Below are 26401 nucleotides of genomic sequence, written 5' to 3' on the forward strand. Positions count from 1 at the left end.
TTCAGCAATAGTACTGACACAGGACCTGGAAATGCATCTGACCATGGTCCATCTAGCCTCATCAGAAATGGTCTCAGGGGGAGGGTGACTGTCAAGAACCGTTTCTTATGGAAAGAAAAATGGAGAGAAAATGCTGATTAATGCCAAATTTCACAAGGACTGAGCTTAAAATCAGCGACAACAGGTCTTACAGGGTGATGAATCCAAATTTGTATGTATGTATGTGTGTACAGCAATCTGTAAAACAAAGAAGAGCTTTGGGATGTGCCTCAAGAAGCCTGGAGAATTAAAGACTACTTAAAGAAATTACAAGAAAGCTCGCCTAAGAGGGTTCAGGCTGTGTTCAACAATAAAGATGATGATACCAACTATTGACTTTCAAGCTCATTAGATTTTTTCTTTTTTGCCTTACATACTGTATATATGCACCCATTTCCCATTTTCTAACAAAAAATAAAGAAGCAAGAAGGGGCTCATGGCTTTTGCACAGCACTGTATTCCATATAATAACAGCTATACAGCTAAAGGTTGTGTGAAGCACTTTTGCTTTGTTGGTTCGCATACTGCTTTTATCAGTCACCACATAATTATCTTTGCCAATTAGTCCAGCGTTCAAAAACCCAACGAGCATTGGGCGATAAGCATTGTTTTCATTTAAGTGTTTGCTGGCATTTTGGCAGCTTTGTAGAGAATTTAACGTGAAGAGAAACTGCAGATATGATGGGAACTGAGACAAAGCCAAAAACTTCATGATCGAAGCAGATAAACACCACGTAACAAAGGGTTGGTGGGAGGTGGATGCTATGCTTTTCTCACTGCAGGGAATTCAATTTGTTGATGTGCATGACAACTTATGCAAATCACGTCAGTCACAATTTTACAATTACAATACCCAAGGCAGAGTAAGGCTCATAAGTGCAAAGCATGCACGGCTTGTCTGGGTTTAACATTGTGAAATGAGACAGGCAGACAGGGAAGCTAACTTGCCATAGCTTTTTTTTCCCACTGTTGATATAATTTCACTTTGTTCCAGTTATTTTGGACTGATCACAAGGATATTCATAAATAAATAAAAACTAATTATAATGAATATGTCTCCACGGTGATTGTTTTTTTTAAATAAATGAAATAAAGACTGTCTCCGAAAAGTTTGTGCTTATTTGGATGGAACAGTATGTTCAATTGGATATTTTTGGAAGTCATTCAAACTTGCACAACTCTAACTTCTAACTAGATTATTTCTAATTCGATCAATTTAATCACTCAAATTAAACAATCATGACATTGTAGTTCTTGCACACTGTCTGCATTTAACATTTAAAAGATTCTTAAAAAATTCAAAATGCTGCCATGTCTTTACACCAGTGTGGCATCTGTACAGAACAGCTTTGGAGGAATGATGGGGAAGGCAGTAAACAGAGTGCACAACATTTTCATAGCTGCTACACTAAACACTAAGCAAAAATATAAAGAAATGAAGGGTGACTCAACACTTTTGCACAGTACTTTACGTCAAAATACAGTACTGTGCAAAAGTGTTGAGTCACCCTTCGTTTCTTTATATTTTGCTCTAGAGGAGCTATTAAGTGAATACACATGACAGACCACTTAGCAGAGAACCAATTTTAAATTGTGTCGTTAGGCAGCTTGTTACCAGCAACCTGTCACAAAAACACATCATTTGCATCAAGATGCCAAATAGCCCAGACCTCAGCATTTTTGAGGCAGTGTGGGATCATTTTGACAGAGAACAGAACAAAACAAAGGCAACATCTAACGACGAGCTTTGAATGTCCTTCCAGAAGTCTAGAGAACTATTCCTGAAGACTACGTAAAGAAATGACAAGAAAGCTTGCCTATGAGAGTTCAGTCAGTGTTAAAGACACTGTTAAACGTGTCCAAACCAGATTCCAATATCAAGCTTGTTAGAATTACAGAACCCCTGTTATTGTCTTATAAACTATACTACCATGTATGTTTGCCAATAAACTTATTTCCCATTTTGTTAACAAAATATAAAGAACGGTGGGGTCACTGAAGACTTTGACTCTGCCACTAATGTACGTCACACAAAGGTCACTAACAAGGCCATGTTCCTTTAAGGCAAAGGCTCTGTCGATGGCGACTCCAGACCCTGTGGTTCTTTTGCTGTTACTGCTAAGAAAGAATTGTGTATGAACAGAGCTGCTGCATGAAACTCAGAAGTCAAAGTGTCAGTCAACGATCCAGGATTCAACTCAACCTTTTAGAACTGCCTATTCTTTTATCTAAATGACAGCATGCACTGTATTCATGGGCAACTGATGAGAGGCTGAAACTAAAATCTGAGGCAGACTGACAGTCTGGAGTCGCCATCGACAGAGCCTTTGCCTTAAAGGAACAGAGCTGCTGCATGAAACTCAAAAGAAGCAATCCAGAAACCGAGGACATTCGCCTTCAAAGTAAAACTTGTGCTTCCTCCCTGCAACTCTTACTTTGAAGGCTAACCGTCTCCTTTTCTGATTTATGTTGCACTTTTCAGAGTTTCACTACTGCTTGGTGAGTAATTTGCAACTGTTTACAGACAAGTCTGTATTTTCCATGAAAACTATTGGCAACTATGGCAGCCTGGAAGCCACCAAAGCAAGGAGGTTTTCAGTGCAGCACCATATACCATTTTGCAGCCAATTTCCACATGAGTTGACATTTGGACTAATGCTCTAGTCTGTCCATTCTGTGATTGCTGTGTTTGCAGAAAAATGTGTCAGACTCATTTGGGGCGACCGTGGCTCAGGGGGTTGGGAATCGCATCTGTAACCGGAAGGTCGCAGGTTCGATCCCTGGGCTCTCTGTCCTGGTCGTTGTGTCCTTGGGCAAGACACTTTACCCTAGTTGCCTACTGGTGTTGGCCAGAGGGGCCGATGGCGCGATATGGCAGCCTCGCTTCTGTCAGTCTGCCCCAGAGCAGCCGTGGCTACAACTGTAGCTGCCTCCACCAGTGTGTGAGAGTGAATGCATAGTGGTATTGTAAAGCGCTTTGGGTGCCTTGAAAAGCGCTATATAAATCCAATCCATTATTATTATCTGAAACCAAATACTACTACTACTAATAATAAATAACATGGCTTTTTATGAATGCTATAGACTACACTACAGAAGAAAGAAAACAGCAGAAAAACAGCCAGCAAACGCAATATGGTAGCACAGAACCACATGCCCTAAAACAAAGGAACTACATTCCCTTTAGCTGTAATCTACAGGACTATGAAGCACAGATGTTGCCCTTGTGCACCCCTTGTTTGGAAGCTTAGGCAAATCTGTGGTGTATTTTTACAGCCATGTTGATTTGGCAGTTTTTTTGTTTGTTTATTTTTTCCTCGATATGGCTGTAGTCACGTATTTCTTCCTTGATTTCACCCTTTCTCTTTGTTTTTGCCTGTTCATCCCTTGGAGACACACAGCATAACAGTCTAATTAGCTATACAAACACCTTGTGAAATGTGATAATGGATAAAGCAGTCATATTGCGTGCACATCCACACACACACACACACACACACACACACACACGCATGCACATCCACACACACACACACACACACACACACACACACACACACACACACACACACACACACACACACGTACACAATGACCATGCTGTGTCAAAAGGATTTTCCTGCCTTGTAATTAGACCCCTCTTGCATTTGACCAGTTACTGTCATGCTTATTTAGTTGTCAAAAGGTTAAAGGTTAACTCAGCATTTTCTGCTCTAAGAATACTGTTAGTGACTACATAGCAAGGAGCAAGGATGTCAATTTGGGTTTACATACACTACAATCTATCCATTCACTTACAGTTTTTTACAGACACTAGGACACATTTCTCAATACTTAGGTCACTTTTGCAAAACTCTTCACACAATCCTCCTAACTGACCGTCAGCTTGGCAAAGCAGTTCATTTCACATTCAAAATGCACTACAACTACCAAAACACTTCATTCAGGTCTCAAATAACCTCATTCTTCCAGAACACTAGCAAAGGTTGACAGCCGACAAACACACTTTGTCACCCACAAAACAATGACCTAAAAAACACTAACAACATGTAGCATTACACAGTGTTTTCTTGTGTAAAACAAGGACACATCTCTGTTTATAATTTCAATATATGTTACTGGAATGAATCAGACATCATGCAGAATTCGTTAATATTTGTTTATGTATTTTTATTTTTTTGCACTAAGTAATCCCAAAATACAAGAATTTGTATACACACCATCCACTGATACACATACAATAGTAATGCTAATCTACTCGGTCTTCTCCATTTGGCCACATGTTCTCATCCACATCACATCTCATGTCATCTAGGGCAACACACCTAGGAAAGAATCTTCTGGCATGCCAGAATTGAAGGAGTTGAAAAATTGAAGGAGTAACACCTGTGTAGATGTTCATCTACAATGAGAATCAGCTGTGGCTGGTTAAACTGCATTTTTAGATTTAAAATATGTTTCAATAAAATATTGCTGTTGGATTTTGCTGTCTTTTCAAGTTTTGCATTGTGTTATTGTTTTGGCCATAAGTTTAACAGTTTTGAAAACAGTATGTAAGCACATGCAAAATGTCCTGTCCGTACAAAGATTTTTGGCAGTTGTTGTGTCTGAGTGAGAAGATAATTCATGAAATTTGAGAGATGTAGTCATTGAATGCATTTTGTGCCAAAACAATGATAACTGATCCTCAGTTTAGCCCACATAGACTTCTGTTGTGCTCACTGTGTGAGGAGTTTTGCAAACGTGACCTAAGTATTGAGAAATGTGTCCTAGCGTCTGTAAAAAACTGTAATCCATCCATCCTTCTTATTCTGCTTATCCAATTCATGGTTACATACAGCCTGAAGCTTATCCTAGATGGCATAGGGCGAGAGGTACACCGTGGACAGGTTCCCAGTCTGTTGAAGGGCTAAAATATAAAGATGCTAATAGAACAGATTAATAAAGTCTTCATTCCAAAAAAGACAATTAAGATGCACATGATAAGGGCATCAATATTTAGATCTACAGGCATAAAACAACTAAAGGGAAGGTCGTTGACAATATCCAAGAAATAAGACGACTGGCATATGAACAATGTTTGTACGAGCCTGCAGCTAATTCTGGATCCAGTATTTTTCTTTTTTCTATTACGCACTCATACACACTCTCTTTTTCTCCCAGTGTCTCATTTCTCTCTGCTGCTTTTTGATCATCTTTGCCACAAAAGCAAAAGAAGATTGATGTTTAGAAATTCAATAGCGTTGGTTGGGCGCTCCATTGGTCACTGTGTCCCTGTTAGCCTTGCTGGCTAATCAGATCTTATTCCCAAGCGTGTTCTGCATTTTATTAGAGGCTTCCCTCTGCAGACTTAGTGGGGAATTGATGATCACAACTAGAGGGGAAGTTTAAATATCAAGTCAGTTCAATGTGCATTTTAAAACAGTTACATAATTGTTGTAATTTTGCCTCTGCGACATATCTGATTAAAGCCTAGACCTTCAGATTGAATTCAGCAGATTTAACAAATATACTGGTTGTAACTTTTGGGAGCTAATTTTTTCAGATAATTTCATTTTCACAAAACAAACAAACAAACAAACAAAAAAAAAACCCCTAAATGACAGGTGACAGACACATGAAACCAAGAAGAACATCGAGGAAAGGAAGAGGTCATGACAGAAAGCACATCATGGCATGGAATTGTATTTATGCCAGTAGAAATGGCTCACCAATGTTCATTGATGATTTAACCATGTAGCAACGCTGTAGTGACCTTAAACACTGCCTGACAGGTAAATAAATGGAAGCTACATTAACAGGTTTAGTAGACGACCTCAATCAAGCGTGCTTTTAACGTACCAAAGATAAAATTAAAAGCAGAATGAATCAGCAGCAAACATTAACTGAAGGTAGCGGCACTGAATGCCTCGCAAAGGGCCAGAAATGACTTCAGGTAGTCACAGACTGCAAAGAATTTGCATTTAATTCTTAAAAACAATCCTGGGATTTAAAATTTGGTTAGTTTGGCCAATTATTTTGAGCCTGCTCTGCTTATACTCCTTCGAATAGAGCTAAAAGTCTTATAATCACATCTTGACTGGTTCATTTCACATCCATTGCGACCCTGTACAAAAGCAAAATTATGCCAATCACTCAACTGCCCAGAGGGCGTCTTCAGCATGAGTGATTTATCAACAATCAATGCTTTTGATTTGAACGCAACACCCATATATGATTGCTGAACATCTGAACCCAAAAGACAGGGGGCTAAAAACCTGATAAATTTGTCCACACTGTCCTGGAAAGAATGAGAAACTTGGCTGCAGAGATCTGCTTTTATTCTGCTACAAACGCATTAGTGAGATGAGGCACTGATGTTGGCTGACAAGGACTCTCTCTAACAGTAGGCATTCCAATTCTTTCCAAAGATGTTGGATGGGTTTGAGGTCAAGAATCTGTTCACCGCAGTCATGAAGCGGGAAAAAAAATAAAATAAAACATTTATTCATGAATGGGGATTTGTTCACAGGAATACTGTGATGTTGTACAGGAAAGGTCCTTACCTAAGACCTTTCCAGTTAGAGCACACTGTTGTATAAAATATCATTTCCTAGTAGGAAGATTTCTCTTAAGTGAAACTTACCAATTAAAGCTTTAGACCTTTAAACCCTGCTCCTGTTTTAGATCCATTCTGGGACTCAAATAGGTCTGATGAATGCCCATTGATGGTATGCCAACTCTATTTCTGTTATGTATATGGGGAAAGTAATTGTTCCCTCTGAGCTTTGTACTGGAGGAGGGGATCTCTTCATGAAAGAGCAACATAAGTTAAAAAAGAGGCAGCAAAAGCAGCACCACATGTGGATGAGAATGAACCATGCTTGCTGTTGCGAGCTAATTCATAAAATTAAAAAAAAAAAAAAAAAAGTTGGGGTTTTATTTTCTCTTCAGAAAATGTGAACTTCTCCTAGCAACCGTTAATGCTGCTTCAGCATCAATACATCAACACAAAAATGACATTCGTGTGGATGGGAAGTCACTTGGTTAAAAATCTCTTCCAAACGCAAATTGAACATGAACCCAATTTCAGGACTTGAAGTGAAATGTGAGTTGTGCTTCAACTTTAACTGATGGGAGAAAAAAAAACTACCACTAAATTGCAGAGAGAGGATGAGATGAGCATACAAGTGAAAAGCCTCATGTTTGCTAAACATCTGTAAAGATCCAAATGGCTGCATTTGAATGCGATTTCGAGCGGTTCTGGAAAGTGCAGCGCTGACACATTTTTGTTTTCATATACATCTCCTCATCAAGCCTCACTCCTACTGCTACTACACTTGGCCTGATCTGCGTATTACACATTAAAAATCTTGATGCTTGTGAGGCTGACTCACCAACGCATGATTTGATCTTGTTTGCACCAGGCATTATACAACCTTATTTAGGCATAATGAAACATTCACAAAGCATTAGATGAGTGTTTGGGCAACAGCGATTACTGCTGCCAATGGCAGCAACAGTAACAACATAAGGATAGTCATTTTTAGAGCAGTGCATTAAACTGTGCCTCTATTAGTATATTATTAGAGCCATAGATAATACATATACATAAACCCAATACTTATTAGTATAAACATAAAGCCCTGTGGACAGAATCCTCATGGCAAATACTCTAATCTGACCCACTGGACGGCTTTGGAAAATAAGGAGGGCATAAATTTTGGACTTAATTGTATTTTAATAAATTTTGCAGCCTCTCCTACTGATAAAGATCTCCACAATGGCCATTCATAATACAACAAATAATTAAGTAACGATTAAATTACTGAAGAGTTTCTATTTTTTTATGATCTGCTATAGATTTTTTTTCATACAATTGGTCTACATTTAAAAACAACAACAACAAAGCTGCATATTTTTTGTGAATTCACAGAAACCTTTTTAGTCCTGTAATTTCACACATTCCTTGCAATTTAAGTCATGCTGATACATTTCTTTTATTTACTACAGCAGCATTTTATAGAAAACTAAGAAATACTGTTGAAATTGCCCTTCCTTTCCTTATATTTAGGGATTCAATGTGTAGTTAAACTTCTTTATGCTCACAGAAAGGGAAGTTTCACTGGTTTGGCCCACTTAGGATCAAAATGGACTGTATGTGGCACACCATTTGAAACGAATTCAACATCCCTGCAGCTGAGTACGACTAAAATGTGCAATAACCTTTTTATAGTTTGTTTTCATTTGCAATTCTTTAATCTGTCTTTTTTTTCTCCCTCTCCTGGATCATTGACTTCGTCACGGCGTGTCGTAATTTCTATATATCCACTGACATATATGCACACAAGGAGAGGCTCACACCACTGCTGGCTGGCACAAGCCAGTAAACAACAGCATATCTCAGGGCTACCACTTAGCTTTGTCACTCTCCTAGGAGCGAGAACTGCACAACACTGCATTCGTTTTATTTGATCACTAATTGTTTTTGGCCTGAGGATTATTGCAAAGCGATTTGTGCGGACCCGGGGAAAACACGGTGGACGTGTGAACGTCACCTTGTTCCATTTGTCAGCCTTGATTTGTGTGCTGTAAGTGTAATTGACTTATGTCTCTACAAAGGGGGAATGAATGAGCAAAGAATTCATTTGTGTTTTTTTACTTCTCCTGTGTCGGAGTGCATTTGTTGTTCATTTTAGAATTCTTTATTAAGGCTTCTAGTTATTGAGACTGTTATTTGCAAAGGAGAGTGTGTCAGCTAGAAATATTACATTATTATTCACATTTGTGATTCATGTTTTAAACACTTCCCTTTTCTGACATTTATTTAAAATGGACACATTTTGCTTTTTTTCCCCAATATTCTGTCATATGCTGTTACAGTGGTGGGTGCTTAGATTAAAGATCACCAAAGTTTGTCAGCATGAGGTTTTAACTCTAGCTGTGATTAATAAAGCTCCACCCACCTGCTTTTCAGCCAATCAGAAGAAAGATGCCTTAAACAGGAGATGAGCCTAAATGGCTTGCTTCTCACAGAGGATGAACTGAAGGGCATCAAAGAATCATCAGAGTAAATCATGCAAAGTTATATTAGTAGAGTTCAAGAATCAAAATGATGTTTGGGGAAGTCCACTTTTTTGGGTATACCTTTCGTTAATGTAAATATCTGTTAAGCCAACCCCATGGCAATGACCCAGTGGATTTAGAGATGTAGTGATGGTCAAGATGACCTGCTAACATTCAAGCTGAGCATCAGAATGAAGAAGAAAGGGGATTTATGTGATTTTGAGTACGGCATGGTAGTTATTGCCAGACAGGCTGGTCTGAGTATTTCACAAACTGCTGATCTGTTGGGATTTCCTCACACAACTATCTCTGTGGTTTCCAGACAACGCTCATTTCTCTGGGTGAAAATGCCTTGTAGATTCAAGAGGTCAGAGGAGAAAGGCTAGAAGGCAGTGAGTTAGGTAACCACTGTCATAAAGAAGGTATGAAGAACATACTGTGAATGCACAGAAAGTGGAATCTTGAAGAAGATGGGCTAGAGCAGCAGAAGACCATGCTGGGAAACTGAGGCTAAAATTCACATGGGGTCACAAAAATGACCCAACAGATTGCAGAAACATTGCCTGGTCTGATGAGACTTGATTTCTGCTACGACATTCAGATCTTAGGTTCAGAATTTGGCACAAACAACATTAAAGTGTGGCTCCATCCTGCTTTAGTTGCTCAGACTGCTGTAATGGTGTAATGGTATGGGCGATATTTTGGCATGCTTTGGGCCCCTCAATACCAAGTATCTTTTAGCCGACCTTAGTATTGTTGCTGACCTTTCCGTCCCTTTATGATCACAGTGAACCCATCTTCTGGTGGTAGCTTTCAGTATTATAACTTAGATGATCTCAAACTGGTTTCTTGAACATGAAAATGAGTTCACTGTGCTCAAAGGCCTCCACAGTTGACAGATTGCAATCCACCTTTGGCATGAAGTGGAAGGAAAGATTTGTTTCAGGAATTTGCAGCAACTGCGTGATGCTGTCACGTCAGTATGGACCAGTGTGGACTCTAAATGGTTCTAGCACTTCACTGAAGCTCTGCCATGACGAATTAAAGCAATTCTGAAGGTAAAATGGGGTCTAGCCTACTAAATAGTAATGGACTGGTTCTTATGTATTGCTTTTCTATTCCATCGGAGAACTCAAAGCACTTCATACAACATGCCTCATTCACACCCATTCTAGCTAACATTCATGCTCCTAGAAACACACTGGAGAGCAACTTGGGTTTCAATATCTTGTCCAAAAATACTTTGGCATGCAGACTGGAGCAGGATTGAACCACCCACCTTCAGATTAGTAGATGCCCTGCTCTGCCTCCTAAGTAACAACCGAGTTAATACTGAGTACCAGCAAGGTGTACATAACAAAGCAGCTGGTGAATACAGGTCCCCCGTAATATCCTGTAGATGGGGGTCAACCGGCTCTGTAGCCTTAAAGTTAAGTATGGTGCTGTGAAGATGCAGATAATAACACGAGAATGTAAATACACTGTTAAAAAGTGTATATAACGTTTAGATAAACCAGTCAAAAGCACTCCATGACCTGTAGATGCTTTAGTGCTAGTAAACACATGGGTCCAAGTTTGTATAAAAGTCTTAATAACACACTGTAATAGGTAGATTGAAAAATGAAGACGATCCATCATTTCCCTCATCCTTTATTCCAGCTCTGGTCGTTACTTGAGATATTGTGTGCAGATGAAGTCGTGTGTCTACCACCTCTTTTGTTTTCAGTCCAAAAAGCATTATATGACTCTTTAAAGTCTTTAAACAGTTTACTTGTTTTCATTATTGCATTACTTCATTACTTCTTTTCCTCACCCCCCCCCCCCCCCCCCCCCCCCCCCCCCCCGGGCTTGGAAAAAAAAGGTTTTCACATTTTATCTTTTTTTTCAGAGCCAACACCCCCCCCCCCCCTCCCCCTCCCCACACACATACACTTCTATTTATTTGTTCCTGTTTTCTCTGGAGCACTTCATCTGTTCAAATCTCCTCAAGTCTCTGCTAATATTTTCTCCTCCCACTCCTATCTCAGTCCTCCTCTCACCTTCTCTTCCACTGCGTTTCCTTCTTATCAGCCTCTCTCTCTCTCTCTCTCTCTCTCTCTCTCTCTCTCTCTCTCTCTCTAACACACACTGTTGCTCTCTCTTTCTCTGGAGACACCAGCTTGTTAATGACTTCACTGCAGTTTGTCTTTTAGCTGGAACTGACTGTGGTTGATTATCTCGCCATCAGCATTTAGCATCAGGCACTTCTGAGAGGATCCCTCCCCCCTTATCGTTTCGCCGCGAAACGCAAACACCTTGTGATGTCACCCACGTATGAATATTAATGATCAGCTGCGCGCCACAGCCCCATTCTTTCTTCACGATGGAGACGGGAAGAACTAGTCTGAGTCGAAAAAAAAGAAAAAAAAAAGACATCAGCCCTGTTTGAAATATTGATGTGTTTTGGGGAAGCTGTGTGTGAGATTTCCAAATCGCTGATGCTGCTGATGCACTCTTACCTTTGCGGCTAAGCTGAAATTAACAGGCTAAACGGGCAGAAAACTTAGTGGTTAATAGAAATGAAAAAAAAAAGTGTCAGCTCCTGCAAATCCACTATGATTACTGTTAATACACGTTAAATGCCAAGAATTTGAACTGAAAGCGAGAGAGCTGAAGGCAGCTCTATCAAGGCCAGATCATGCCTTTGGGCAAAGTGACGGGGTACATTACAGCTCGCCCAACAAGTAGGGAAAGAAGGCTGATAGAGATGCAGTCTAATTGCATGTGAAACTTTGCCTGTTAAGCGGGGGAGTCAAATTGTGTGTGTGTGCGTGCGTGAGGGGGGAGGGGGGGGGGGGGGGGGGGGGAATGAAGTGCCATTTTAACTTCCACCAGGCATCAAGGTCAGCTTTTTATAAATTGTAAGTAGAGCTAGTGATGAGTCATACACAGGCGTGCTCAGTGGGCACAGCTTTGAATCCAGCAACTATATCAACTTTTTTTTTAAGATATATTCTTTTGCCTTAAAAATATACACAGCAGATTTAACTAGAGCCATTCATTGCTTCTGCATATATATATATATATATATATATATATATATATATATATATGCATGCATATATATATATATATATATATATATATATATATGCATGCATATATATACATACACATACACATTGGGAAGATGGCCGAGTGCTCAGTGAATACCTCAGGCAGCAGAAACCCAAGAAAGAGGAGGGAGACGAGGAACCATCATGGAAGGACAGGCCCCTGCACGGTATGTACCACCGGCAGATAGAGGAGGTGGCTGATATCCAGAAATCCTACCAGTGGCTGGACAAAGCTGGACTGAAAGACAGCACAGAGGCACTAATCATGGCAGCACAAGAACAAGCTCTGAGTACAAGATCCATAGAGGCTGGGGTCTATCACACCAGGCAAGACCCCAGGTGCAGGCTGTGTAAAGATGCCCCAGAGACAATCCAGCACATAACAGCAGGGTGCAAGATGCTAGCAGGCAAGGCATACATGGAACGCCATAACCAAGTGGCCGGCATAGTGTACAGGAACATCTGTGCCGAGTATAACCTGGAAGTACCGAGGTCAAAATGGGAGATGCCCCCAAGGGTGGTGGAGAATGACCGAGCTAAGATCCTGTGGGACTTCCAGATACAGACGGACAAAATGGTGGTGGCTAACCAACCGGACATAGTGGTGGTAGACAAACAGAAGAAGACGGCCGTAGTGATCGATGTAGCGGTTCCGAATGACAGCAATATCAGGAAGAAGGAACACGAGAAGCTGGAGAAATACCAAGGGCTCAGAGAAGAGCTCGAGAGGATGTGGAGGGTGAAGGTAACGGTGGTCCCCGTGGTAATCGGAGCACTAGGTGCGGTGACTCCCAAGCTAGGCGAGTGGCTCCAGCAGATCCCGGGAATAACATCGGAGATCTCTGTCCAGAAGAGCGCAGTCCTGGGAACAGCTAAGATACTGCGCAGGACCCTCAAGCTCCCAGGCCTCTGGTAGAGGACCCGAGCTTGAAGGATAAACCGCCCGCAGGGGCGTGCTGGGTGTTTTATATATATATGTATGTATGTATATATATATATATATATATATATATATATATATATATATATATATATATATATATATATATATATATATATATGTGTGTGTGTGTGTGTGTGTGTGTGTGTGTGTGTGTGTGTGTGTGTGTGTGTGTGTGTGTGTGTGAGTGTGTTTTGCAGTGGTAGGGCACTAGTTCAAAGCACTGCTTTTTAGTGTGATAGGCAGTCAGTGGAGAGTTAGAGCTTACAGAGCACAGGAGAGCATCAGCCCTTGGCCTTGACCACTGACAAGATATAGCTGCACAGGGTCTCGTATAGAAAGAATACGCACACACATACACACACTTTCACAAACACGTGTAGAAATACACACCTATTTCTTTTCTCTGCACTTCAACTCCCTCCCTCCCTCCTTCCCTCCTTCCCATGTCTCTCTCTTACCACCCATCATTTATTGGCTAATGTCTCCCCTCTACTCAGCCATCAAAATCTTGCTGCTGTATCTATTTTTTCCTTCTTTTTTTATCTTCCCTCTTCCCTCCTTCTGGGAGAAAATAAGCTGCATCAGCATTGTAGTTACATTCCACCCTGCAAACACACAGACACATATATATACACACACATACACACGCATTCACAAAGTGCATAGGATTAAAGGATGAATGACCTGATTTAGTCCCTGTCGGTTTACAGCTGTGGATATGCATTAATTTTTCTTTTAGAGGACACACACACATGCCCGCTCAAAAAAATTTGAATGATTAAAAACAGCATGCGTGTGTGCTCACACGTCTCCCTAATTGTGACTCCTGTATTAGCCGTGGAGTTTCTACCTCATCCTCAGCCCATCTCATGGCTGTTGAGGTGTCTGCATCCGCCCCTCTCGCCTTCCATGCCAGCCTGCGTTCTGCCCGTCTTCCTCAGCGGGCCTTTCTTTCATCGCAGCGTCTCCAGTCCTCCTCAATGCAGCCATCTTTCTTACACATTTACCCTGTCTACCATCCTCCATCTGTCCGTCTCTCCTGCTCTCGCTCCCGTGGGTAGTGGTGGGATAATTGGAAGCAGAGGTTCTTCATTGAGATGATGCTGAGGCCAGTCAGGTGGAAAGCCCTCTTAATAGACCTCTGCTCTTTTCCATGCCTACACACACACACACACACACACACACACGCACACACACACATATGCACGCACACACGAGAGCTTATGTAAACACTTACACACACAGCATATATTCTTCTGTTTGGATGCAGCCATGCACGGACACGCCTATTATTCTCCACGGGAGGACCTAATTTCTGATATTACTCAGCATTCCATATAATAGAACCAGCCAATGATTTCCCATAACAGCGTCGTTTTTCTTAACTTTTGTGTGTGTCTCTCTCTCCTCCCGTGTCCCTCACTCTCCTTCATCCTCCCTCCGTCACTTTACCACTCACTTGAGATACCTGTGCTGCAAATCCATTCTTTTGTATCGCTCGGTTGCAATCATATCTCGCATCTTTTCCTTGATAACAGGCAATCCCCCAGCTGTTTCCCCCCGCCCACAATAGCAGCTGCATTCCTCAGATTGCCACAGCCCATATCACACTGCAAAATTTAATCTACCTCTGCTTGTGAAGTCAGCTTCTTTGTGCTTCCCAACTGTATCCATTTTCTTTTCCCTTAGCTTGGAAATATGATTCAGGGACATTTCTGCCTTATGCAAGAGGCCAGTTTGCTCCCCTCTCTAGCTGCTCCATGATACCCTCTGTCAAACCCCCTTTTCACGGCAGTGCCCTGCCTGCTGAACCAAGATGGCTGCCTTCCAAGTCAATTTGCGGTCAGCGAAGGAGCCATTTGCATGAACATGTGTCCCATCATTTAGCTGATATCCCCCTATGTGTGTCGCACAGAGAGGAGTGAAATCACACATTTAATAAAGTCCTCTCCACCTTTTTTTGGTCCAACACATCCCTCCAGTTCTGGTGTTTTGCAATTTTCCCACCTCTGGTGTGGTACTTAAGGATTAGTTGAAACACAGAGGCCTCTCTTAATGTTAAGAGATAAAAGTGAGGGAATGTAATAGATTGTAAAGAGTGGGATACACAGGCAGTGAGTTAGGGAGAGAGAGAGAGAGAGAGAGAGAGAGAGAGGATGTTTTAAATTGAAGGGAAACTTCAAGGATGAGCTAAAAGTTAGGTGGGCAACATATTCTGTTATTAGAATCTGTAAATCAGGGATGTAAAACGTATACACACACACACGCGCATGCATGCACACAGTCATTACTGTATGCAGATTAATCAGTCTGTGGTAACTGGCCACAAATGAACAATGGACACAATGGACACCTGGATTTTTAATTTTTAATTAGCATGCATATGTGGGCATCTCTGTTGTGTGGATGGTAAACACTGATTGAATAGCGCAACCTGCAAAAGTGCTGCTGGAAGCAGGCCATAATAAGACAAGGCTCACTTATCTAAACTATTTTCACTTAGGTGCACTATAGTCAAACAATGATTGATACTTTGCATCTAGATGCAAGGGGAACCTGTGTGTGCTCAGTTTGAGATGTCCGCTCAAACAGACCTCGGAGTGGGAGCTTCTAAAAGCATTTCTGTTCACTTCATTTGCGAGATTTACAAAAAGCTCAACTTTCCGTCCCTCAATGTCGAGTATATTGTCAAGCAGTAGGCGCATGGCAGACTTGTGAGTGAGAACAGAAGGTGCAAAAGCCGAGCCAGAAAGTCCAGTAGCAGATTGAAGTGCATAGTTGTGAGTTAAATAAAATAAATCAATTTAAAAAAAACAGAAGCGAGGATTGTTTCACAGATCTACAAGAATTACCATCTACATTCAGAGCAGCTTGTATGGGCACAGATGGAGAGGGAAATGGTGTAAAAGAGTCATAGAGTTGAAGAATAAGAAAGGTTAAATGTCCAAAAGAAGTAGCAACAGAAGTACATAAGTTTTGATAGATTTGGGTTTTTTTTCACATGGTTCAATCTTCACCTTACATGGATATGATGGCGAAAAAATGTCATTTACATTGACATTTTCCTATCTGACACTATTACATTTGTATATTTTGAATGCAAACTGTGGCCTTTTAATTTGTGTTGGTAACAAACAAACAAAATACCCCTGGAAGTAGTTTTTGATAAACCAAAAAAGAAAAAAGAAAGTATAAAATACAGTTTTACCTTCTTTCCACCAGGGGGCACTGAACCATACACACGTTGTGCAAGTACATCAGGAAGCAAATATCGGCCAGTGAAACTATTTAGTTTAAATTTTGGGGTGGGAAGGGAGGGGACAACAACAACAACAACAACCACAAAAATAGATTTGGAGTTGGGGAAGTCTGGATTATAACTAAATAAATTACTGAGGTCAGTAGGTTTATATTTTATTATTTGTATATAATGGCTACCTAGCTTGTATCTTATGATACAGAAAGCAGTAAATACAATGTGTGCATGCTCCCAATAGAGTTTTGGGTTTGCTGGCTACAAGGTTATGTTTTTTTTTTTCGTTATTTCGCTAATTGGCTACAGCTAGTAACTGAAGTGAGCTTTTGCTATATTCTGTGTCAAGATGATCCCACACTGCTTCAGTAATGTTCAGGTCGGGGTTGTGTTTCTCTCCAGGTATGCTTTTACTGCACAGCGTGTTTGTCTTTGTAGATTATATTGCATTGTAAATCTAATTCTGATTATAGTTATCTGCTTTCATAATGTCATCAGTTTTAATAAGATCCCCCAAACCAGCAAAAGATGAAAAGAAAAACAGAGTTTTTTCATATTTCATATGCATATCCTGTTCATTTGCTGTAGATGTTTTTTTGTCTTCTGTCTTCACTTGTCCAGTTTCCTCAAATGTCTATGCCTGCCCTACCATAAGTTTTTGGCCCATGTCAAGGAGATCAAATTATGTCTTTTTTCTGATAGGCTGCCAGTAACAAAATTAAGATACAAAGTTAGTTTTTGGTTCCTACTAGTGGTGGTGGTGTAATGGTGTGGGAGATATTTTGTCTTAGCACATTCTGGATCTATTAGTCATTAGGTTTAAACAGAAGTTTAAAGTTTGTCAGCCCTTTGGGTCCCCCAAATGGCATGGGGCTCCAAGCAGTTGACTGCCTTGCCTGGTGTCATGCAATGAATGATTTAAGCGACTTTCAATGGTTATTGGTGCCAGATGGGCTAATCTGACTATTTCAGAGAGTGGTGATCTATTTTCCTGCATATGGTTTACAGAGAAACGTCTAAAAAAGAGAAAATACTCAGTAGGCAGTATTCCTCAGGGCGAAAATGTCTCATTGATACCAGATGTCAGAAGAGAATGACCAGACTAATATGAGCTGATAATAAGACAATAGTAACTCAAATAAGCACTCGTTGCAACCAAGGTATGCAGAAGAGTATCTCCAGATGCACAGCGAATCCAGCCTTGAAAGAAATGGGCTATAGCAGCAAAAAACCACACTGGGTGCCAAAAAAGAACAGGGACAGTTCATACAGGCTGGTCAAAATTGGACAAGAGAAGACTGGCAAAATGTTGCCTTGTCTGATGAGTCTCAGTTTCTGCTGAGACATTCAGATGGTAGGATCAGAAAACAACTGAAACATGGATCCATGCTGTCTTCTGTCAGCAGTTCATACTCCTGATTTTCTCTTGATTTTAACTGAGTGGCTTTTATTGTTGGATCATTCCTGTCTTATATCACCAATTCAGGCTAGTGTTGTTGTTGTCTTGTAGGGATTTAGGGATATTTTCTTCACAGACCTCTTAGTACCAACTGAGCATTGGTGTTGATTTAAATGCAACAGCCTTCCTGTGTTGTTGCTGACTGTGTCCATTCCTTTATGACAACAGTGTAGCCACCTTTGATGACTGCTTCTAGCAGGATAACGTGTCATGTCAGGATCATATATCATATCACCTCAAACTGGTCTCTTGAACATGACAATGAGTTCACGTAATTCAAATGGCCTCCACAGTCACCAGATCTCAGTACATCTTTGGAATTTGGCAGAAAGGGAGATTTGAGTCATAGATCTGTGGTCACCAAATATGCAGCAATAGTGTGATGCTATCATGTCAGTATGGACCTAAATCTTTCCAGAATCTTGCTCAATCTCTGCCATGAAGAAATAAGGCAGTTCTGAAGCCAAAAGGGGGTCCAGCCCAGCACAAGCGAGATGTTCCTTAACACTCAAAAGCTCATCTTTTTTAGCACTTCACTTTATCAATGCTAGAGAAAGTTTGGTTTAGTTTTTGAGAGTTTGTTTGTAAAGGCACTGTTCTGTATCAGTTCAGAGATAGGAAAACACCTGAATTATGTTAGAATTGGCCCACTTGGAAATAGAATTTGGTTGTTATTGCAGAAAACTCTCCGTTCCAGGCTAAATGTAGGCATATTGAAATAATCTTAAATATGCTTGTGCGTTGTACCACATGTTACATAAACAGATCCACCAACAGAGGTGACAATGTTATTCCAATACCCTTTTTTTCTGGTTGACTATGTAAGAACTCTTCCTAAATGTGCATTCATGTGCCTTGCCAATGTTTTGCCACTGCCTTCGGTGTGGCCTGTCATGGTCCGGGGGTGTGTGTGCGTCATGTGCACCTGGGCCACTTGGCCACAACATCAAATATCATGAATGCATAAGTAATATGTGTTGTGGTATGCATTATGCGATCTCATCTATTCTCGGAGAGAGAATATTGTTTGGTATTATGCGCATTATTCACGGCGTGTGACACGGACAAATCCGAGGCAACCACCAATCTGCAAAAGAGGTTTCAGAGTTCTAGTGTGTATAAATCTGGATCACAATAATTAACAAATCATTTATTGATTGTCGTGTTATTTGGCATTTTATCATATTCTGTGTTTTCATACTCGCAGCAGTGAGCATATGTTTATTTCTTATTTATTAAATTGGGAGTCCTGCGAAGGAGGAGGACAGTTTCCAAGGTTAAGAGGGCTAAAGATATATTTATATTTACAAGTAAAACTCATTAAATATTCACATTAAAATGAAAACATTAAAAAATAAATAGATAGTTAGAAGCAGGTTTGCTTCACCAAGCTGGTGGGGAAAGTGGAAAAAGCTTTAAAGAGTCACCAGCGCCTTTACCAGACACATGGCCATGTAATATATGTAATAATCTGCAAACTACTGGCTTGGTTATTAGAAATGATTGTTGAATCAGTTTGACAGTATGTTTGCTATCTGTTTGCTGGCTGCTGTGTTTCTAATTTACTGTGAATACATGATTGCACTTACTGTGTCTTTGCTGATGGAAAGAAATTAGTTAACTGTCTTGTTGAGGTCTTGGCATTTTAATAATTTGCTGATGATTCAGAGCCTCGTTATACAAAAGTGATCCTTGAATGCCTGAGGTAACAGCTGGCTTAATAGAAGCTGGTGTGATGGAAGTGGGCTTCATACCTGACCTTGCAACCAACTGTGCTATTGATTGGATCTTAATTTTTTTTCTTTTTTTTGTCTCACCGTTAATGTCCTTCTGTCCACTTGTTCTTAGGTTAACTGGCTTCCAGCTGCCTCCACCAATTGTGAGTACGGGCTCCAGGCTCACACTGTGGCTGCTTTCTGACTATGCGGTCAGCGGGCAGGGATTCAAAGCTGCATATGAAGGTAACTCAACTTCCATCTTCATAGAATACCCGCTATTATAGCTTACTTTAATGTCTTTCAATGCGATGTTTCATTTAAACTGAATCTAAAAAAATCTTCAGTTCTAAAAGTCACTTTTAAAATGTATTTTGTGAGCGATTTATGCAGAAAATTTAGAAAATAATGCTATTTTTCAAACACTGTTGATATTGCTGCTATTGAGACAAGTTTCTTGATTATTGTAACAAAAGGGCTGAAAATGGGTGAGTCATTGCAGTACAAAATAACCAATGGGTACTCAACTAATTCAGTCATCTGGTAGTGTAATTTAAAGCCATTCTATCCGACTAGTATGGGTTATCATTTGTCCATTCTCATGCTAGAGCTAGCACTTTTATCATGGTGACATACAGTGTTTTATGATCCATGGCGAGGTGATATTAATGATAGCACGCTTCAGTTCCATGTAGGAGTAGCGGTGAGCCTAGGGAGAAGAAAATACAAGTGAGTGACTAATTAGGCTAATTACCTGACATGGGTTTGTCAGTCTTTTTGAGATATTGTGAATGCAGGGATGTGGCTCATTGGAGCAACAACAGTAGACTCAGAAAGCCCAAGACCACACTGTGTAACTATGTAAAGCCAAATAAAAGAGTCTGTTTGTTAATTCCACTGGGAGGCAATTGGGACATTGCATCTTTCTTTCTCACTAGTGGGTACAAGACTGCCAGTCGTGTCTAGCTTCTGACCTTGGATGATTTAACTCTCTCTTGCTGCAAATAAGTTTGCAAAACTACATTGGCAACTAAAGTAATGCCAAGACTGCAGATGCTTTGTGTTTCGTAGTTTGAACAGTTTCACTGCTAGATCAACTACTTTTGCTTTGTGCTGTAAGCAATCGTTTACCCCTATGCACAAACTGTACTGCTGATAGCACATGTCAATAAAGCTGCGTGAATCCACTTGTTAAGTGTTGACACTGGCATTAAACTTGTCCCAGTGCTTGGTCCCCTGTTGTTTCAGTAGTTCTGAGTGCAAAAACGATTGTAGAAATTGTTATTCTATTGATCTACAGTCTTTCATTAGCACATCTCAAAGCTAAGCGTTCAAAAACCCGCACTGTACAATACATTTCCTTTTTTTGACCGTGTTCTGGACACCAAATTTTAGATTCTGTGAAAAAGAATCACCGGGCTAATAAGAATTTGTTACTTGAAGAATAACCAAAAACGTAACAATTCCAAATGACCATTTTTTAGGGGGGAAACAGCTTAAACTTGATAAATGTTACCTGTGTAAATTACTCCCTTCAACCTTGTAAATCCTCCGTTTTTTGTTCATGACTCGATGCTACATTTGATAATAGGGGGGGAAAAGTTACAGTGATCACTCTACTAAGTTGAGGTAAATTTGCCCCCTTTAAACCTTCAATGGTGCCTCAGTGCTTGCTGTTTTGGGGATCTGAAGGGAAAAAAATGAATGCACATCTTGGGGTGGCTGTGGTACAACAGAGGCTAGCCGATAGCAAACCTGTGGAGCACCAGGGGAAATGAGTGCAACGCCGTAATTACCTGTCTCCCAGCTCACATGACATTGGCAAGACCAATTGCACTGACCCTCTATAGGGAAAAAGAGAGGGGCCCTGTTGAGCTGACATGTGGTGCTGCCCTGCAGGTTAGAGTGAATGTTAATTGGAGAGTAAAAAATACAGGAAATAAAGCATAGCAGCGCTTTATTGTAACTGAATGGACAGGAGACCACCCACAGTTGGCCTGTATTACACAGTATATGCACATCAGAATTTTAGCATCTCTTATCCCTAATTTCTTAGATGTGAAGCCACCACCCTTTTTCTTCCTCCTTTCCTGGAGTTGTGTCAATCTGTTCTGCTCTTCCCTGTAAAACCATTTTACCATTTGGCACACATGGAGTGTCTCCTGGTACTGTACAAAGGCTAGAGGTAATGAATCTCCATTCTTAGATCGATTTTATTTAGTTACTTATTAAAATTAACAATGATAAGAATCAGCAAACTCCTAACAGCAGCTTGGTCACTCGTTTATTCCACGGTGACCAAATGAAACACTAAACACGAAACAGACCTGTTTTTTTTATTAGATTTTGTGTAAAACATTAAGTGAAGAGATGAAGAGATTTTGCATTTTAATTTAATTTCTCCCAGTTATATTTCACAATAGATCTTTTCCACTGCTTTTTAATGTTTGGCAACCTCATACCTGGAAGCTGTGAGAGAAATGTGAAGTTTCAAATGACTTTTCGGCAATTGAACTACCCTGGAAGCCAAGAAACAGCAGGAAGAAGTCATGGAAGCTGACACACTGCTTTGTGCCCCTTCGTTTAAAGTCGGTTTGACCAGAAGCTGCTGGCATAGAGGTATTTCCCTGCTTTGATTTGATTAGCTCACAGTTAGAAATGTGCAGAAATAGACAGCAGGGAACAAGAGCAGGCACTGACCAAAGATTGTACATAATCAGCGATCACACCGTCTCATCTCAGGAACGCACCTGTATCTGCCATTTGCCAGGTGGAAGTTTAAATTATACCTATGAATGAAGTGACATTCATTTTCTTGCCTTTTCAATTTCAGCAATTTCTCACATGAACTCAGCATATCAGATTACCCTTTCCTCAGTTTGTATTCTTTGTCTCCAAAACTGTTGTGCGTTTAAGCAGCTTGTTGCACTCCATTTGAGCCAAATACACATATCAACAAGGAACGCTGCACATGACCAGTCTTTATTCTCTGCACTAACCCTCTTTTATTGCAGTAAAATGCAATGGGCAGCCACAAGACTGTATGCATAATGGATTTCTACACAATCTCCTTCTGTTTTCTCATAGCAAGCACATTTTATAACTATATGCCAAGCTCATCTTAAGTGTAGCTACTGTATTTCATGTACCAAGTTTATATCATAATCACCCTGTTAAACGACATGTTACCTGCATCCATCTTTCTTTTTGTATCTCCATCATTTTCTCTCAGTTTTTTTGTTTACTTTCCCTCCATATAAGAGTTCTAGTCCAAGTCGTAGGTGTAATCTTTTCCTCAGGGAAAGCAGATTTGTGAATAATGAACTTACACAAGTAAAGAATGCCAGCTGTTTGTAGGTTGCATTACCCAGAATGCACCTTGGTTGCATCACGCCTCTGCTGTGATTCCAGCTTGTTAAATATGAAAAATGATTTTCACCTTAAACTTACATCTTTTTAGAATTCTATTCAGTGTGGTTTGGATTTACATATGCAAATATAAAAATAAGCAGTAACATGTATGCATTTATATAGCTTTGCTAGCTATTCTATATCCCATATAAGCTGTTTTTTTTAGTTGTTGTTGTTTTTATAACTACAGTACAGCTGTGCCATACAGGAATGATATTGCGGTAGAGGATATGCAGGGGGAAAAACAACCAGAGAACCCTTTCTTCTGGAAGAAACATCTTCAATCATGGAAATGAATGATGACAACATTTAGATTATTTTTTTTAATCAAGAAAAAAGATAATTGAAATTAACTGTGCTTCCATTTGCCAAATCTTAAAGGCAAGTACAGGGAGCTGCTGTCTTATAAGCTGCTGTGCTTGTTATTATATATGACTCCACTGCTTAGCTGAAGATGGTAGCTTGGCTTTGTTACTAGCAGAGTGTTTGTATTTGATTGCTGTAGGAGGGGATCAGTGACTCTCTCTCTCTCTCTCTCTCTCTCTCTCTCTCTCTCTCTCTCTATATATATATATATATATATATATATATATATATATATATATATATATATATATATATACACATATATATATATATATAGCTATGTGGACATCACTGTGTCTGTGTGTTTTGGTTTCACCCACTAGATCTCTTCCCATTTTCTCGAATGAGATAAACCTTTTTTGTTTCTTTCTTCCTTTTTTTGCTCAGCCTGATTGGCTTTCCTCAGCACCTCAGTACTCAACCCCCTTTTTTTATTAGCACTGTGCTTACCAGCCACCATTTTGGTGTGAGCCCCTCTCGTCTATATTATATATCTCTTCTTTTTCAGCCCACACTGCAATAAGCCTAAGTGCTGCACAGTCCAGCTCCCCAACACACTGCGTAATGGCCGAGACCACTCTGGAATCTCTCCCCTCTGGTCGCCATAGCAACCACCAGACTCTTTTTTTCCTCCCCTCCCCAACGTCTTATTCCTCTCTTTCTGTTCTCCATATCTTTCTAAAGTCTTTATTCCTTTTTAATCTGTAGCAATAGAGACGGAGGCAAAGAACATTAGAAACACTTCTTGAAATATGAACTTCCATCGCTCAGCGTCTTGCTGCAGTCCTTGCAAACCACCATTGCCTGTTTTCCTCCTGCTTCTGCTGCACCTTGAATCTCATCCTTGATGCTTTCCATATTCTGTAGCATGTTCCCTAATGTTATCACTCGCTCGCCCTCCCCATCTTTTTAATATGAAAGTACTGTGATGATTATCCAGTCATGTGCTGCCAAGTTTGTCTTCAGTCTGTGTCTTGTTGCATAGTCAATGTGCCTCCCAACTGGGTCACTGAAAGAAAAAAAGCAACCCACAGCCAGCCCTGCTGCACGACTCAGGCAGTCTGACTCTTTAGTCTGCTTCCTCAGCAAGTCACTGCAGGTGTCTGAAATTAGGGGGGGAAAGAGACGTATATAACATTTTATGAGTGCAAACTTTATTAACCAGCCTCACCTTTATCCATATCACCACTATTACTTAATTCCATACTGTTTTACATTCGAAAAGTGTGTCAGTTTGTTGTGTTTTAACGAGGGAGACTTAACAAAAAATTAAATGTGTTGAAATGATTTGCTATAATGTCATCACAGGCAGTCACATTTCTTTTGAAAGTGAGTAAAAGAGCAGCGGAGGGAGTCACTCCAGCTAAGCGGCTTTTCTCCCGCACTCATCAGAGCTGATCTACAATACTGTCTCTATGTGGCACTCTGCCCCACCCTTTCTCCCTCTGTCTTCTCTATTATTTTGAGTGGGAAGAAGGTAGTGGTGACTAGATGAGCATGATGAGAGAGCAGTGAAGCACGAGTGAGTTTTAGTGCCTAATTGAAAAATGAGGCTCGTCCTCTTAAGTCTCGATATTGGCCAAATGGAAGTGTGATGACAGAGGCAAAAGAGGAGAGTGTAGACTGGGATCAAATCCTGCAAATCCTAATGTTCCATTTTCTCTCCACAGGGAGTAATACACATTGGAGTGAGGGGTATATTATCACCCTGTTTGTGTGTTTGTGAGGGCTTGAGGAGGTTTTACAACATGCTGAAAGAGATGCTTTTCTTGGATGCTGTTGCCACTTGCTTTGGTAAAATTGCTTTTGTTTAGAGAAATGTAGTAAAATTCAGTAAAGTTTAGCTGCCATCTTTTTTCTACAAATGTTTATACCTTTCTCACAGTGTTTCCTTGCTCTTTTTAAGCATTCTGTTTTGGCAAAAAATTATGTTTTAGTCCACATTGTGAGCATTAGTTGAATATTGGAACAGCTACAACTTACAGGGGTGAAGCACACAGTTAGGTTAACGTTATTATTATTTTACATGCATTACTTTTGCTAGGGAGGTTTTTTACTTAGCTTTGACAAACATGCCAAAAATAGAAAACAGTACCATGCAACTGTTACAGAGACACAGATTACCTCAATTAAGTACAGTATTCATGTAAAACACACACACACACAAACCCAAAAAACTGGGTGTGCAATATTTGACTCTTGTCTGGCTCCATGTAAAACTGGAAAAGGGAGTGGTCACTTTAAATGTCAGCATGGTCTCAAACTGCCAGTAGCTGCATTAGGCACGGTTTTTAAATTCGCTGGAAATTGCATTTGGATTCAAAAGTTATTCAGATGAATGTCATTTGTAATGAAGCAAATGGGTTTTGAATACATCTCTGACAAACTCTGATATCTTACCCCAGCCACTGCTGACTGTAGTTATTTCCAGTCTTGCTACCCACCTATCTTTCTTGAGCGCTTGCTGGACTGGACAGGTTGTGAATGCACTTTTGTCTCTGTGAGTGTGTGTGTGTTTGTGTGTGAGAGCTTGGACACACATGCACTACACATTTTCCTCTGCTGTGAAAACAAGCATGCTGCTGCCTCTGTATTTGCATGGTAAACAGTTTCTCTATCATTACTCTTTTTCTCTCTTTTTTTTTTATAGAATTACAAATTACAGTAGTAGTAGTAGCAGGAGTAGTAGCAGTGGTGGTAGCAGTGGTAGTAGTAGTAGCAGTGGTAGTAGCAGTGGTAGTAGTAGTAGCAGTGGTAATAGCAGTGGTGGTAGCAGTGGTAGTAGTAGTAGCAGTGGTAGTAGCAGTGGTAGTAGCAGTGGTAGTAGTATTAGCAGGAGTAGTAGCAGTGGTAGTAGCAGTGGTAGTAGCAGTGGTAGTAGTATTAGCAGGAGTAGTAGCAGTGGTAGTAGCAGTGGTAGTAGTATTAGCAGGAGTAGTAGCAGTGGTAGTAGTAGTAGCAGTGGTAATAGCAGTGGTAGTAGCAGTGGTAGTAGTAGTAGCAGTGGTAATAGCAGTGGTGGTAGCAGTGGTATTAGTAGTAGCAGTGGTAGTAGCAGTGGTAGTAGCAGTGGTA

General features: G+C 40.4%; 1 protein-coding gene across 1 annotated transcript in view; it reads left to right on the forward strand.

Annotated features, from left to right (window-relative positions):
* csmd2 (CUB and Sushi multiple domains 2) overlaps positions 1 to 26401 on the forward strand; it is a 296524-nt gene that overhangs the window by 32711 nt on the left and 237412 nt on the right. The window contains exon 3 of the mRNA XM_080862285.1: positions 19683 to 19795. Coding sequence (XP_080718411.1) covers positions 19683 to 19795 — 113 coding nt within the window. The remainder of the gene's footprint in view (positions 1 to 19682; positions 19796 to 26401) is intronic.

The sequence above is a fragment of the Rhamphochromis sp. 'chilingali' genome (assembly GCF_963969265.1).
Source record: "Rhamphochromis sp. 'chilingali' genome assembly, chromosome: 17".
Lineage (NCBI taxonomy): Eukaryota > Metazoa > Chordata > Actinopteri > Cichliformes > Cichlidae > Rhamphochromis > Rhamphochromis sp. 'chilingali'.